Source organism: Aspergillus ibericus (assembly GCF_003184845.1).
Source record: "Aspergillus ibericus CBS 121593 unplaced genomic scaffold BO80scaffold_91, whole genome shotgun sequence".
Taxonomy (NCBI): Eukaryota; Fungi; Ascomycota; class Eurotiomycetes; order Eurotiales; family Aspergillaceae; genus Aspergillus; species Aspergillus ibericus.
In genome coordinates, this window is record NW_020292189.1 from 24,425 (window position 1) to 38,055 (window position 13,631).

Below are 13,631 nucleotides of genomic sequence, written 5' to 3' on the forward strand. Positions count from 1 at the left end.
CTGCATGGTCTAGGAGAGAGGCAAGATGACGGAAAGGGACTCGAACATCTTTGTGGGCAGGTATATGAGTCCAGGGTGAAGTTCCGCAAGCACACGACCTTGCCGCCGGTGACTGTCTTGTCTGAAAAGGGAATATGCGAAGTGATCGGGCTCCGCGGGTACGCGATACCGAACAGGTATTACCACCACGCTACTGTATTGACTGTATTGCAGTATTGCGGTATTGCAGCCTGGTTTCAGCACCCCGGTCAGGGGCTGCCTGGCCTGTTCCGAGCGATTTCCGACAGGCCACTGAGGTGGGTCGTGCTGACCACAGCAGAGTGGTGGTGGCCACTGGCATGAGGCTCAGCTAAGACATGGACATTTAGGATTGTCGACTGTCCACTATGATGAAATCACGGGATAGCACCTGCCCTAGTGATTGATGGTGGGGTTTATACCCGCCGAGGAAGACTACGTGCACTGCCTCACTGGGTCACTGGCAGGGCAGTGCAAAAAGGGTCTCCCACCAAGCCCGACTAAGCTTCGACCCACCGCGGCTAGGGCTGCGTAGGGCGTGGGCCCTGACAGCAGCCAGTCCTCGGATTGGCCCCAGAAACCACCGGCGGTCACCGGCGGCCACCGTGCGAGGCGCAGCAAGCCCGATTGGCTCACGCGTGTAAGTCAGCGTTACGAACGAGCCAATGGTCGCCCCAGCCAAGAGGGAGAAACGCTCCGACGGATGGAGCAGTGCAAACACTGCAACTCGGCTAGCGCCCACCGGGCCAAGAGTGACAGGTTCCCGTCCACCGTCTGGCCAGCAGCAGGATGCAGAAAGGAATCGCCCTCTTGGGGCCATCCGCTAGGCAACCGCGTTTCCCCGTGTCACCACTCCCCCGTTACACAGCCTCCCAGGGCGTGAAAGGGGCAGACGCAGGAAAGACATGGGGACATGCAGCTTGGCTGCCATGCGATCGGAACATATCCATGCTGGTCGGCCTGTTATATACCGGGAGGTCGCACTACCCAATGACCACGCACCACTTACCCCTCGCCCACACCTTGTCATCATGATCAGCCGGTGCTTGTTACGCCGTCAGGTGTTGGCAGCCATCACTCTAATGGTGCTACTCACTTGGTTGCTCTATCGCCCTGATACCTCAGTCCAGGAAATCTCCCTGCTCGAGCATCGCTACCCGCTACTCTTCCAGCGCGTCCACACCAATAGTGCCACTGGTGGAGGTGAGAGAACTCTTGTCCCACACGCTGGTATCTGTGCTGACCTTGCAGCCTGGTATATCCCCCCAGGATGGACGAATGAAACCGACCCGATCCCCAAGACCATTATCGACGCTGCCGAACACGCCTCCCGCGCCGCCAGTACCATCGCCCATCGCCAGATTCCATACTCGTCGATTCCCTTGATCGTACACCAGACCTGGAAGAGCACACGCGTTGATACCTGGCCGCATGAAATACGACAGAGCACGGAGAAATGGCTGCGCGTGGTGAACGGGCAAATGGCATACTTTCTCTGGGACGATGAGGGGGTCGCGGAGTTCATCCGGCGTTTCGAGCCGGCATTGGAAGAGCAATTCTACGCTTTGCCCAGTCACGTCGAGCAATCGGACGTTTTTCGCGTGTTGGTGTCCAAGTGGATTGGGGGAGTTGTAAGTATATCTCGCCTCTCATTATCTTGCAATGGCTGACAGCAACTAGTATGCAGATATCGACACCGAGCCTCTTCAATCGCCAGCCGCGTGGATCACCCGAGCCGACATCACACCCTGGGAGGATCTCGAAACCGGTCGCGTTTATAACTCTACACACCCGGTGCAAGGCATTGTTGGTCTAGAGGCAGACTGTCCGCCCGACGGCGACTCCTACTGGCGCATGGGATATCTGTTGCCCACCCAGCTGACACAATGGGCCTTTGCCTGGGCGCCGGGGCACCCAGTGTTGCAGACCTTTATTGACCATCTCTTTGGGGAGTTACAGAGTGTCTCATCCCATCATGCAGGCGAACCCCGATCACAATCCACCCAGGCAGAGCTGGAAGCAATGGATCCGATTGCTCTCACCGGGCCGGTGGCTTTCACTCACGCGGTGCAGAGCTGGTTGGGCGGGAGAACAGGGCTCCGGTGGAATGCTTTGTCTGGATTACAGGACGGAGGAAGAAGCAAGTTGGTGGACGATGTCTTGGTCCTCCCAATTACTGGATTCAGGTATGTCGATATACCCTTGGAGAATGGTCTTATGCTAAAATTTCAGCCCCGGCCGAGGAAAGTATGGGAACATGGGTTCCAAGCCCATCACGGACCCGGCGGCTCGCCTCCTTCACCGCGCGCAAGGCTCCTGGCGAGCGTTCAACCTGCGGGTGGAGTATGGCAAGTTCTGTCGAACGGTGTTTGGCCGGTGTCGATACTGGTCTAAGGTGCCTAAAGGGTTATTCCTTTGATCAAAGTCAGTCGAAGAACTTAAGGTATTCAGTTCTACTGTGACACTACCCAGGGGTTCAGTCTCTGCCGTTGATCGGCGCAGGGAAGCACACGACAGTGGTGCAGCTACGCCGATGGCATCATAAACCCCTTGCATCGATCAGGCCCGGCTGTCGATCCCCCACGACCCCTCCGAGCCCATCCACGCAGCAGCTGTCATCTGCGACCACACGGTCCACTTCCCGAATGATCCCCCACGCGCATCCATCGCATCGGGATTCAGAGTCTCTTCAGGCATTCGTTGTGAAGGTGACTGTACCGGAGCAACCATCGAGAGGACTTGAAGCATGAGTAATCGGTAGTGTCTTCAAAGCGCCGACGTACCCATAGCTAGGAGTGATTATGGTCACCATACGCGATCCGAACGATGGGGCTCATGGATGCTTGTGTCTGCGACGTGCATGCCATTGGACGGGGCTTTTCGAACATCAGCGTGGAGGATAGAAATCAGATCTTGGTCTGCCCGGAAGCGCACAGGATAGTTGCGCGGCTAAACCCACTTCGCATCCAGCAGCTGCAAAAACACGCAGCCTCCTTTTCCCCTTCACCGACTCCCCTACTCTATCATATACTAGTTTTGGTGAACCACGGCAAGCATTAGAGCCCAATTTGAAACTTATCCAGATCCCTCGTGGTGTAGGTCTCGTAGTATTTGAAACTTGAATGTGTTACCACGGTCGCCTGCATGCAGCACGGTACTAACCCAATCCATCCTTGTCCTTGCTGGCAGAGAAGACGATACGGAGTAGGCCAATATGATCTCAACACTACCTTGTTGGAATAAACAATTTACGCAGCTCTGCCTGTAATGCATTCCCTGATGCGCTGCGCCCTCTGGAGACATTAACCTCGGCATCGTCCTGCGGTCTAGATGCCGATCCATTTGGGGTCGGGGGCATAGAGCCACTATTCATCAGTAATCTGCACGGTGACCACAGCGCTCCGGCTGCCACCACCGAGGGGAGTTTTACTGGGGTAACGGAAACTCCTCCGCATGAAGGCTAGAAAATGAGAGCAGCACTTAAGTTTACCCATCCTCCTAGACTAGCTGAATCCTCCTTAGGCCTTTGGGGGCCTAAAATCAAACTGAAGCATGGTTTGGGGTTGGCAGCCGCTGTTGGGTATTGAAATACAAGTGTTGTATGTCTATTTCAGTACTGGAGGGGTAATACGCGTCTGCTTCGGGCTGTCAGACCAAATGGTATTGGAGTTAGCGTATGATACGGTATCCATCTGACCCTTTCAAACCGCTCGCTGTTTCTTCCAACTGCGAGAGTTGATGGGAATTCTTACTCTATGCCCTACTATGTAGTGTTTGAGAGGAGGGCTGATCGTCTTCCTGGCTTTGACGATATTCCACTTCAATTTTTTTTCCTCCAAAAAAGAAACAGAAAACAACAAAATTACGCCCATGGCAGTGGAAATAATTGTTCAAGTCTGAAACCCTTGCCCAAGAGCTGTAATCCCAGGGCAGTCAACCAGACCACCTATTGAAAAAACTATGGATCTACCCACCTACACCCCCGAATCATGCTGCGTCACATCCTGCGCCGCAACATAACTCTTCCAACTCGCGCAGGTGCCATTCAGCGTCTCATAGTCGTACGTGATCTCCGAGGCACGCTCCAGCAGCTGCACCGCAAAGCCCTCGGACGTGTGCCACGCAATATGACAATGCATGAGCCATGCCTGCCCTACCAGTTCACATCGACCTATATAAATAAGAGCATATGATACTTACACCCGGATTGTTAGTCTTCAGCGCAATCACCAAGTATCCACTCGCCGGCATCATGGCCACATCGCGGCGGGGGGCATTCACCAGCGTTAAGCTATCAGTCTGCGAGGTGTCGAAGTTGCCGTATCCCGAGGCGAGGATCCAAAAGTCGTGTCCGTGCAGGTGCATCGGGTGGTCTTGGGCGAAGGGAGAGGGGATGGCGATGTAGACCCACTGGTCGCGGTAGGGGAGGTGGATGATGCGCTCCTTGGCACTCCAGGTCAGGTTGTGGTCTGCCACGTGCATCAGGGTGGGATAGTCTCATTCCGTGTGGAAGGAGGTCTTGTTCATGGTCCAGAGGAGGGCATTGTCGGTGACTTGCACGGCAACGTCCTCGTCCGTGCTGTACGCGTAGCTGTCCGATGCGTTGATGGTCAGGTAGGGTATGAGGTCGGAGGCGGCCTCATCCGCGCAGGAATCGGTATAGCTGTACACGGTGGTGGTGGGGTCCGCTGTGGACGAGTTGTCGTAGCGAATAATGCCCTTGATGTTGTTCAACGCATCCGTCTCGGAGCAGGCTTCCTAGGGAATCGCTCGCAGCCAGAAGTTGCCGCTGGTCCGCTCCTTGGCCGTCACCATGATATCGTACCGCTGGCCCATGCCGATGCTGAGCTGGGTGGTGTTATACGGATGAATCGGGACAAAGTCCGTCGCAATCACCTCGAGTGTATGGTTGTCGATCATGAAGCGGAAGTGATTGTCAGCGGTGGCATTCACCAGACGGATGCGGTATTTGGTGCCGGCTTCAAACGTCGTCTCGAAGCGAGACCCCAAGCTGCCGTAGGTATTGGTTCCGTTGATCAGACCGTTGGGGGGTGTGGGCGGTCCATCGGTGGACGCCTGCAGGACGAGTTCGTCGGCAGTTTTCTAACTGGTCAGTCGAGCCTGCACCAGGTGGATGAGCAGAACAGAGGGGAGTCATACATGATACCAGTCGTTCAAAAAGAGATGGCCAAGGTCCACATCGTAGTTGGCCGTAGCAGGGCCATTGATGACAATCCCACCAAAGACACCATCCCACGCCTGGACGTAAAAGTGTGAGTGGTACCAGCCAGTGCCATACTCCACTGCGCGCCATTTGTAGGTATATGATTGTCCGGGAGCGATGGGGCATTGCGTGATGCTGGGTACACCATCCATTTGGTCGGCCCAATTTTGACGAATGCCGTGGAAGTGCAGACCAGTGCCGTTAGTTTGGAGGGAGTTAGTGAGATGTACCACTGGATGTCATAGTTAGCTAGACACTACAGTCCAGGGAAGAAGGCGGCTTACCAACGGTATCTCCCCAGTCGGCGATGATCGTGGGCCCTGGAAAAGAGCCATTGATCAGCTGCACCGGGAGCTCAACTCCATCCGGAGCGGCCGTAGTGTTTTCAACATTCAACCAGTACTCGTGGACCACTCCGGTATCGGGCACCTCCTCGTAGTAATTCGTGGACAAGTTGTACCCGTTGCGCCAGCATGCGCGGTTTGTCGGACTGTTGACACATTCCTGCTGGTGGGAGATGGATGGGATGGAAGCCCCAAGGACATACGATAGGGAAGACAGTAGGAAAGGAACGGAAAGTCGCATAATGCACGAGGCGTTACGCCTGAAGCAAAAGGAATGAGAGACTGATCGAGCTTGTCAAGAGTGAATTAAACAGTTACAAAGCCCAAGCCGACAGAACAAAAATCATTGGATGAAAGAATGACGAGCCCCAAAAAGGATCAATGATAGAATGTTATCATGAATAGCCGTGCCCTGGTGCTCATTATATATATTTCAGTATGTCTATAAGACGCCGAGGGAGTGTGATAGTGCCATGGCCCTGAGGTGGTGGTCTTGGATTTGTTTGTGTGTAGCGTGGGATTGACTCCACCGACAATCTTCGACCAGATGCGTTCTATCTCTGGCCATAGGGATCGCAAATATTGGTCAGATCGCTAGTGCCATCAAGGGTCTACCGGTGACATGCATGTCAGTGCCTGCTTGCGTTGCTACTCTATCTAAGGCGGAATGTGGCATGTTAGGCAGGACATGGGACTGTGAGATAACCAGGCACACATGGACCTTAATTGAGGATCTTTCAATTGCACAGCCCTGAGCCGTAACCTAGGAGGTAGACACATTCGCAAGGTGAAAGGTATCCTGTAGAGTCCAGCAGTTGTGTAGCATAGCGGTGGATCCTAGCAGTGTGTGGACCGATCTCGCTGAAACTTTACCTGGCATGCGCCGACTGAAATTGTCTCAGGCTCACCGGCAGCCCTTGGACTATCTACGTAGTACATAACAGTACTGACCGTAGATCGGCGCCGCCCAGCTGTGCCGGGTTAATCTCAAACCCGGTGGGGACAACTAGGGCTTCATGCGGCAAGGATGAACGGCGGGGCGGCTGGTAGGGCTGCGAGACGGCGCCCATCCACGGGCTCGCGTGGTCCCGAGACGTCATCGTTGCCACTTCTATGCCTGCTATGATTGGCTCCGGACGAGCATCTATTTTAAGCGGGATCCCTTGGCCTGGCGTTGAGCGGATGCTATTCAGCCCTAGTCGGAGCCAGGCCTGCGCGTCGCCTGTCAACCGAGTTTGGCACGGGCCGGATGGCACGACGACCACGTATGCAGCGGACCGGTGCTGATCCATGCCTCAATGGAAACATCGAACCGTATCATCTCGGTGAAGATGACAAACTCACCCACTGGAGGACCAGATCTGATCGAGGATGGCGTATAATTGGGAGCTTCCGCTCCTCTCAAGTCCATATTCGCTCTCTGGTTAACCTAATATTTGCCAATTGTTCTGATCCTAGTCGAATCCTTTCATCATCGCAAGATGCAGTGGCTGAGCCTTCTATGCCCGCTCCTCGCTATGCAGGCCGGCATCGGCGCGACCTGGGGTGCTCACGTCAAGCGAGGATCGGAGCAGAATGCCACGCTTTATGCCTATGGAGCCAATGCTTCGGCCTGGCCCATTTCCTACGGTCTCAGCGACGGTCAGACCTAGCGCTGTTTTATATGGCTGTTGCTGATGGATGATCAGGTCTGCTGTACATTGCCGAGGATCCGAATAACAACGCTGCCGACCTGACTGCCATGTACTGGGACCTCCCCTCCATCACCGACGAGTGCTGGATTGTGAACGGGACCTTTGTCAATGGCACCCGTGCCGGGTCTCTGTACATCCGGTCCGAGAACGACAACAGCATTGGCGTGCTGCCATTTTCTCAAGCCACGGCCATCGATGGGACGGTCACGGGCTTCGCGCTCTTTGCCTCCCAGCTGGTCTACAACAACGACACCCAGTTGGAGGCGCAGTTCTGGGCGTCCAGCACGGAAACAGACGGGGTCTATGCACTGGTGTGGGTGGAGGATGAGAGCGACATTGGTAGTGGTAGCTTTCCGGTGGTGGTCAAGGGATCGGGGAGTTCTTGAATTGGAAATATCTTGGCCTCCATACACTGCTGTGTTGCCTGTGTATTCATACAATTGAGCTTGACGGTAACATGTTGTTTTGATGTGGGAGTCACCAGAAGTGGCCTTCACTGGTCGTTTCAATCGTCCCTTTACTGTTAACCAAATGATAACGAGTGAATATCCTCAAAGATCCCATCGGCACATGGTGAAGTTGTCATTATGTGTCGGACTCCTAGGGTTTTAGCGGAAACTGTAATTGATCATACAGAGATAAATTGGCTTTGGATACTGGTCCTCCGTGGTCTTGCTTGTTGATATCCGGCCAAGGACACTGAAGCGGGGTAGGTACCCTCTTGCATTCCCCAGCTCATCTCCTTCTAATATCTAGCATCCGCTCTTCCACTGTCCCCAATCAAGGTCTTGTCTTTCCATCCTCACGATGGCCGATGTCACCTCCACTGGCGATAGTCCGAAACTAGGGATTCAGGACAGAGCTCTCGGAACTGGACTGCACCAAGATCAAGTGATCCAGCCGGCGGTCCTCTGCAACTGACCATGCTGATCACAGCGGTCGTGAAGAAGGCGGCATCGGAGTGCATACGCTTTCCATGCCGCCACTGAACTAAGTCTAGAAGACTGACCAAGCTTGGCAACGTAGGCAGGAACGAGCGAGGGCAAACCCGAGAAGCATGGGCAGTCGCGAGGGAAGATTTCTGTGGCCAATGACAAAGAACTACCGGTAGGAACCCAAGATTGAGAGACTGGTATCTTGCAGCCGAGACGGGTATAATTTGTGGTCGATGATTGAACAGCCATGCCCGGCGTGGGCGGAGACCTGGACAGGCAAGATTCTGCGCTCAGGTCCACGACTTTTTCCCGAGTCAGGGGCGGTTTATCAGGTGGCGTTTCCGATCATACAATCGTTAGTCGATTTAAAGTGGATATCCCCCGATGATTCTCTATCCGCGCAGCTCGGGAGGACGGTGATGGCAGTGCCAGGGCCTTTGGGAAGGAACTCTCACGGGTGATCCGAGCCTCTCTTCAACAGTGGCTGACCTGGCAGGCCTATCGCGTCGCAGTCATCAGGATTACAGCTGATATTGCTGGCGCCACGTGATGAAGGCATGGAGGTGTTGGTAGGGGTTCATGAAACCTACCTGGGTCGCTGAACAAGCTGCTGCCTGACCTGCTATGGAGCAAGTATGCAGCGCCATGATGGGACCGCCAGCTGACTACCCTGCGTGACTGTTCCATGGTTGTTAGCCTTATCCCTGGTGGCCCTGTCAGGTCCGTGCCCTACAGTCCCCTGTCGGGTGACAGCCAGGCTGGGAACGCTGGCCAGGACTGAAAGCAGCTCGACCTCACTGCCAGTCCATGACGGTTGACCATAGGAGAAAAATTCCGAGTTCAGCTGCCAAGTCAGGTTCCTTTGTTGTCTCAGGCAATAATCCCGTGAAGCTGGAAGCGGTCATCAGGAATGATCGACGGGCGAGGTCACATTCCGCGGACACGGCACCGTATATTCCTTCATTTAAACAAAGACCCAGGGCCCCTGCTTGTCGATGCTCTTGAAGCACATTGTCTGGTTGGTCCATAGATTAATCAACGATTATTCGATTCGTCGATGATGAAGCTTCATCGGATATGCAGCGTATGGGCGGCTCTGGCCGCGTCCGCGTCCGCAGTCTCCGACAAGCCACCGCCACTGGGGACATCATTCGGAGTTGCAGGGAGGAATGCGACCTTTGATTACATCGTGGTCGGCGGGGGCACCGCTGGCTTAACGCTAGCCACCCGCCTGGCCGAGCAGCAGACGGGGTCAGTGGCCGTCATCGAGGCCGGGGGCTTCTATGAAATCGACAACGGCAATCTCAGCCAGGTGCCTGCCAGCGCCGGCCAATTCACCGGACGGTCGCCGACTGACTGGCAGCCGCTTATTGACTGGGGCACCGTCACCACCCCGCAGGCGGTACGTGGGGTTTCTACTCGTGGGAGCAGGAGAGCTAACCCGGGTCGTGACACAGGGCACATATGGCACCCAGGCCCACTACGCGCGAGGCAAATGCCTGGGAGGCTCGTCGGCAAGGCACTCCATGGTCTACCACCGCGGCACTCGCGGGGCCTACCAGCAGTGGGCCGATACGGTGGGCGATGACAGCTTCACGTTCGATAACCTGTTGCCCTTCTTCGAGAAGAACACCCGCTTCACGCCGCCGGACCTGTCCCTTCGGTTCGACAATGCAACCCCTACGTATGATGTGAGCGTGCTGGGCAACGGCTCCAATGCGCTCTCCGTGACCTACCCCCATTACGTGCAGGCTTTCACCTCGTGGGCGACCCAAGCCCTGGAGGCGATCGGTATCTCGAAGATCCCAGGCCTCCAGAGCGGGGCCCTTCTCGGCCAGGGATACACCCTATTCAGCCTGAATGCCACGACGATGCTCCGCGAGTCCTCGGAAACAGCCTACCTCCGACGGGCCTTGGGCCACCCGAACTATATGGTCTATCAGTCCACCATGGCGAAACGGATCCTCTTCAACGAGGACCAGCAGGCCACAGGAGTGCTGGTGGAGACGGAGGGGCTGAGCTACCAGCTCAATGCGACCCAGGAGATCATCATCTCAGCAGGGGTCTTTGGCTCGCCGCAGCTCCTGCTGGTGTCGGGCATCGGGCCTGCTGCCACCCTCGAGGGGCTGGGGATCCCCGTAGTGGCCGATCGACCCGGGGTGGGCCAGAACATGCACGACCATGTCTACGTCGGAGCCTCGCATCGGGTCAACGTGGTCACGAACTCGCGGATGGGAGACCCGGTCTTTGCCGCCCAACAGGCAGAGGAGTTCAATGAGGAAGCCTCTGGCATGCTCACCAGTCCGGGCCCGGATGTCCTGGGCTGGGAGAAGATTCCCGCCGATCTGCGCGCCCCATTCTCCGCTGAGGGCCAGACCGCATTGGCGCAGGTCCCAGACGACTGGCCCGAGGTGGAGTATCTCTTCCCCTCGTCGTATGTTGGTCCGCAGAATATCCCGTCCCAGGAAGATCCCCATGACGGCTACAACTACGCGGCCATCTCGGTGGCGCTGGTGACGCCACAGTCCCGGGGCACCGTGACAATTGCCTCGCCGGATGCCTCAATGCCACCGGTGGTAGACCCCAACTGGCTGACAGCGTCGGCGGACATCGAGGTGCTCTTGGCGGGGTTCAAACGCGTGCGTCAGTTGTGGAACACGGACGCGCTGACGCCCCTGACGATCGGGGAGGAGGCCTATCCGGGGCCCCAGGTGCAGACGGATGCGGAGATCGAGGACTACATTCGGCGGAATGCCATGACCGCGCGGCATGCCGCGTGTACCTGTGCCATGGGTCGCCCGGAGGATCCGATGGCGGTGGTGGATACCCAGGCCCGCGTGCTGGGGGTCCAGGGCTTGCGGGTGGTGGATGCCTCGATGTTTCCGTTGCTGCCCCCGGGGCACCCGCAGGCGACGATCTGTAAGTTACAGATACCCTTTTCATTCAGGACTAGCTGATAAATCCGGCAGATGCCATTGCGGAGAAGCTGGCGTGTAATATCACCAGTGCTTGTTAGGCGTGTCGGAGCAGATTAGGGCACGTCCGGATGAGCCCTAGTTAGGGATCCGTCGACTCACTGAGGTTTGGAAGATTCCGATGCTGCGGGAGAAAGGATCTTAATATCCTGGATTTCCTTGTCCCTTCATGCAAGCAAGATCTCCCACGCCGGCGGGTAAGCTAGCATGTAACTACGCCTATAGAAGGGCCCTGATCCTGTTGTTCGGTTCTTCCGTAGTGATATATCCGTTCAGTACTTGGAAATCGTATCTCAGAGACGTGGTATTATACCCAGCTTATGCCCTGCAGTGCTAGGTTTTAAACCCTTGAGTTTAACAAAATGATCCTCCCTACGACCTAACTGCATCTATCCCTGGTGTGTCACTTTATTAATATATATTCCCACTAGTAGTCATGCTGGCCTACATCTATCCAATTAGCCGTACAATGCCTGCTAGGTCATCCAATAACCCCCAACATTATGCGTAGGATCTGACTCCATAGGGTAATCCTCGTTCCACAGCATCCGGGTTGAGTGCATGGGCCGCTCGGGTGATACGAGACTGCAGTCTGCAGCCGCTGCGGGGTCATCGTGCTTACATCCCCCGTCCTCACTCGAATCCCCATCTCTTCTCCCCACGTCGCAAATATCCAGAATCCAATCCAGCATGATCGACTTCACCCTCTCCCCCACCGAACAACACGTCCAAGCCACGGCGCGTACTTTCGCCGCGACTCACCTAGCCCCAGCAGCAGCGCACTACACGCGCCTCCCCACCCCCGAGGCGCGTTTCCAGTCCCTCCAACCGATCTATGAAGCGGCCGTGCAGGCAGAGTTGCTCACCGCGCAGGCCCCCGTACCCGCCGGAGGGAAGAATACCAGTCTGGTGGAAGCAGCCATCCTGGTGGAGGAGTTTTATGCCGTCGAGGCATCGGCGTCGTTGACGATTTTCGGGACCGGGTTGGGATTGACCCCGTTAGCGTTGGCATATCGGCCTGAGGTGGATGAGTTTCTCGCTCCGTTTTTACAGAATACGGGGTCGCCGTTGGCGTCTTTGGTGTTTTCTGAGCCGGGGGGTGTGGTACACGCCCCTTCTCATTCCTGGTTGACGGAAGATTGCTGATGAGTGTAGGCCAACTGGCTGGAACCTGGAGCCCCGGGATTGCAGACGACCGCGCGACAAGATGGAGAGGAGTGGGTGTTGAATGGAGAAAAGGTGCGCTACGTTTAGAATCAACCGGGAAACGCTAACTGCTTAGATGTGGGCCACCAACTCAGCCGGCTGGGACTTTCAAGGCGCCGATCTGAGCTGCGTGGTGTGTCGTTGCATCGATGAGGATGTGGTTGCTCAGGCATCCCAACCCAGCGACCTCATCATGATTCTCCTCGTCACGCGAGCTGATCTTGATCGGAACCCTGTGGGATCTTTCCATGTCGTGAAACATGTCGAGACGGCCGGCCATGTGGCAGTCTCTGGGCCTCATATCAAGGTATGCCTCTCAGTCCCCTGCAGAGTGGCGGGAAATTCACACGGCATAGTATACCAACCTGCGCGTCCCGGCCAGGAACGTGCTGTGCGCTCCCGGTACGGGCGCATCTATCGTGACGCAGTCGTTTGATATTTCCGGTTAGTTGCAGCCACCCGTGTTGTGTCCGACAGAAAGCAGACTAACAGTACAGCCATGCTGGTCGGAGCCATGGCCACCGGCATCCAACGCGCCGTCTTCGAGGCCGCGCTGGCCTTCTCCCGCGATCCTCGCGGCGGCACGATGCCCATCGGCCAACGCCAGTCGGTGGCCGATCGTTTGATCGATATCAAGATGCGGACCGAGACCTCGCGGTATCTGACCTGGAAGGCCGCCCATTGTTTGCTGTCCGGGCCAGGCGAACATGCGCAGCGCCGGGAACCGGCCCTGTTGGCGAAGATCTATGCTTCGGATGCGTCGGTTCAGTCGTGCATTGATGCGATGAATGCGGTGGGCGTGTATGTAGATACTTTGTCTATATGATGCACAGCTGATTGGTGATAGGTCCGCGTATAATACGGAGCTGCCGTTTGCCAGTCTGCTCTCCACCGCGCTGGTGCTGCCCATTTTCGATGGGGGGAATGTCGGCATTCGACGACGGGCGGTGCAGGAGCTGTTCCTGGAGGAGGACTACCAGCCCTGGGTGACGAGCTTTGGCCATCCTCAACATTGAGGTTTGAGCCTAGGCAGGGGAGCAACCAGCAAGTACGGGTGGGAACGATGAAATAGCTGGATGGGTCTAGGCTGTCTCAGCATCGAGAATGGACCACGCATCTTCTAAGAAACTATATCTTTGCTGTTTGTTTGTGGTTACATAGCTCGGGTGACCAGGGTATGATGAGTGAGGTCTGCACACCGGTAATTCAAGGCTCTGAGCATTCATATCTAATGG

The 13,631-nt window shown here is 56.0% G+C and overlaps 5 protein-coding genes across 5 annotated transcripts; 4 read left to right on the plus strand and 1 right to left on the minus strand.

The window, feature by feature from the left end:
• Positions 1–1,049: 1,049 nt before the first annotated feature.
• och3 (glycosyltransferase family 32 protein) lies at positions 1,050–2,437 on the plus strand (the record flags this gene model as incomplete). Its single annotated transcript, XM_025721094.1, has 4 exons — positions 1,050–1,221; positions 1,270–1,649; positions 1,699–2,204; positions 2,251–2,437. 4 exons carry the CDS (start codon positions 1,050–1,052, stop codon positions 2,435–2,437), a joined length of 1,245 nt encoding a protein of 414 aa, XP_025569304.1.
• A 1,351-nt stretch (positions 2,438–3,788) lies between these two features.
• BO80DRAFT_469784 (uncharacterized protein) lies at positions 3,789–6,686 on the minus strand (the record flags this gene model as incomplete). Its single annotated transcript, XM_025723038.1, has 7 exons — positions 3,789–4,166; positions 4,219–4,461; positions 4,573–4,776; positions 4,831–5,121; positions 5,179–5,474; positions 5,527–5,846; positions 6,538–6,686. The coding sequence occupies 7 exons, from the start codon at positions 6,684–6,686 to the stop codon at positions 3,993–3,995; spliced, it is 1,677 nt and encodes a 558-aa protein (XP_025569305.1). The 3' UTR covers positions 3,789–3,992.
• A 329-nt stretch (positions 6,687–7,015) lies between these two features.
• BO80DRAFT_420015 (uncharacterized protein) lies at positions 7,016–7,787 on the plus strand. The gene is made up of 2 exons (XM_025718326.1): positions 7,016–7,227; positions 7,275–7,787. The coding sequence occupies exons 1-2, from the start codon at positions 7,068–7,070 to the stop codon at positions 7,664–7,666; spliced, it is 552 nt and encodes a 183-aa protein (XP_025569306.1). The 5' UTR covers positions 7,016–7,067; the 3' UTR covers positions 7,667–7,787.
• A 1,457-nt stretch (positions 7,788–9,244) lies between these two features.
• BO80DRAFT_395038 (GMC family oxidoreductase) lies at positions 9,245–11,518 on the plus strand. Its single transcript, XM_025717298.1, has 3 exons — positions 9,245–9,617; positions 9,673–11,134; positions 11,185–11,518. Exons 1-3 carry the CDS (start codon positions 9,273–9,275, stop codon positions 11,229–11,231), a joined length of 1,854 nt encoding a protein of 617 aa, XP_025569307.1. The 5' UTR covers positions 9,245–9,272; the 3' UTR covers positions 11,232–11,518.
• A 304-nt stretch (positions 11,519–11,822) lies between these two features.
• Positions 11,823–13,613, plus strand: BO80DRAFT_420021 (acyl-CoA dehydrogenase family protein). Its single transcript, XM_025718327.1, has 6 exons — positions 11,823–12,294; positions 12,346–12,429; positions 12,473–12,703; positions 12,753–12,840; positions 12,894–13,197; positions 13,244–13,613. The coding sequence occupies exons 1-6, from the start codon at positions 11,881–11,883 to the stop codon at positions 13,410–13,412; spliced, it is 1,290 nt and encodes a 429-aa protein (XP_025569308.1). The 5' UTR covers positions 11,823–11,880; the 3' UTR covers positions 13,413–13,613.
• The last annotated feature ends 18 nt before the right edge of the window (positions 13,614–13,631 follow it).

Coding starts and splice junctions, on each gene's coding strand:
- BO80DRAFT_420021 (XM_025718327.1), top strand. CDS start 11,881: ATGATCGACTTCACCCTCTCCCCCACCGAACAACACGTCCAAGCCACG. Junction 12,704..12,752: donor TCTCTGGGCCTCATATCAAG/GTATGCCTCTCA, acceptor CACACGGCATAG/TATACCAACCTGCGCGTCCC. Junction 13,198..13,243: donor GCGATGAATGCGGTGGGCGT/GTATGTAGATAC, acceptor GATTGGTGATAG/GTCCGCGTATAATACGGAGC.
- BO80DRAFT_395038 (XM_025717298.1), top strand. CDS start 9,273: ATGATGAAGCTTCATCGGATATGCAGCGTATGGGCGGCTCTGGCCGCG. Junction 9,618..9,672: donor CCGTCACCACCCCGCAGGCG/GTACGTGGGGTT, acceptor GTCGTGACACAG/GGCACATATGGCACCCAGGC. Junction 11,135..11,184: donor GCACCCGCAGGCGACGATCT/GTAAGTTACAGA, acceptor TAAATCCGGCAG/ATGCCATTGCGGAGAAGCTG.
- BO80DRAFT_420015 (XM_025718326.1), top strand. CDS start 7,068: ATGCAGTGGCTGAGCCTTCTATGCCCGCTCCTCGCTATGCAGGCCGGC. Junction 7,228..7,274: donor TTCCTACGGTCTCAGCGACG/GTCAGACCTAGC, acceptor ATGGATGATCAG/GTCTGCTGTACATTGCCGAG.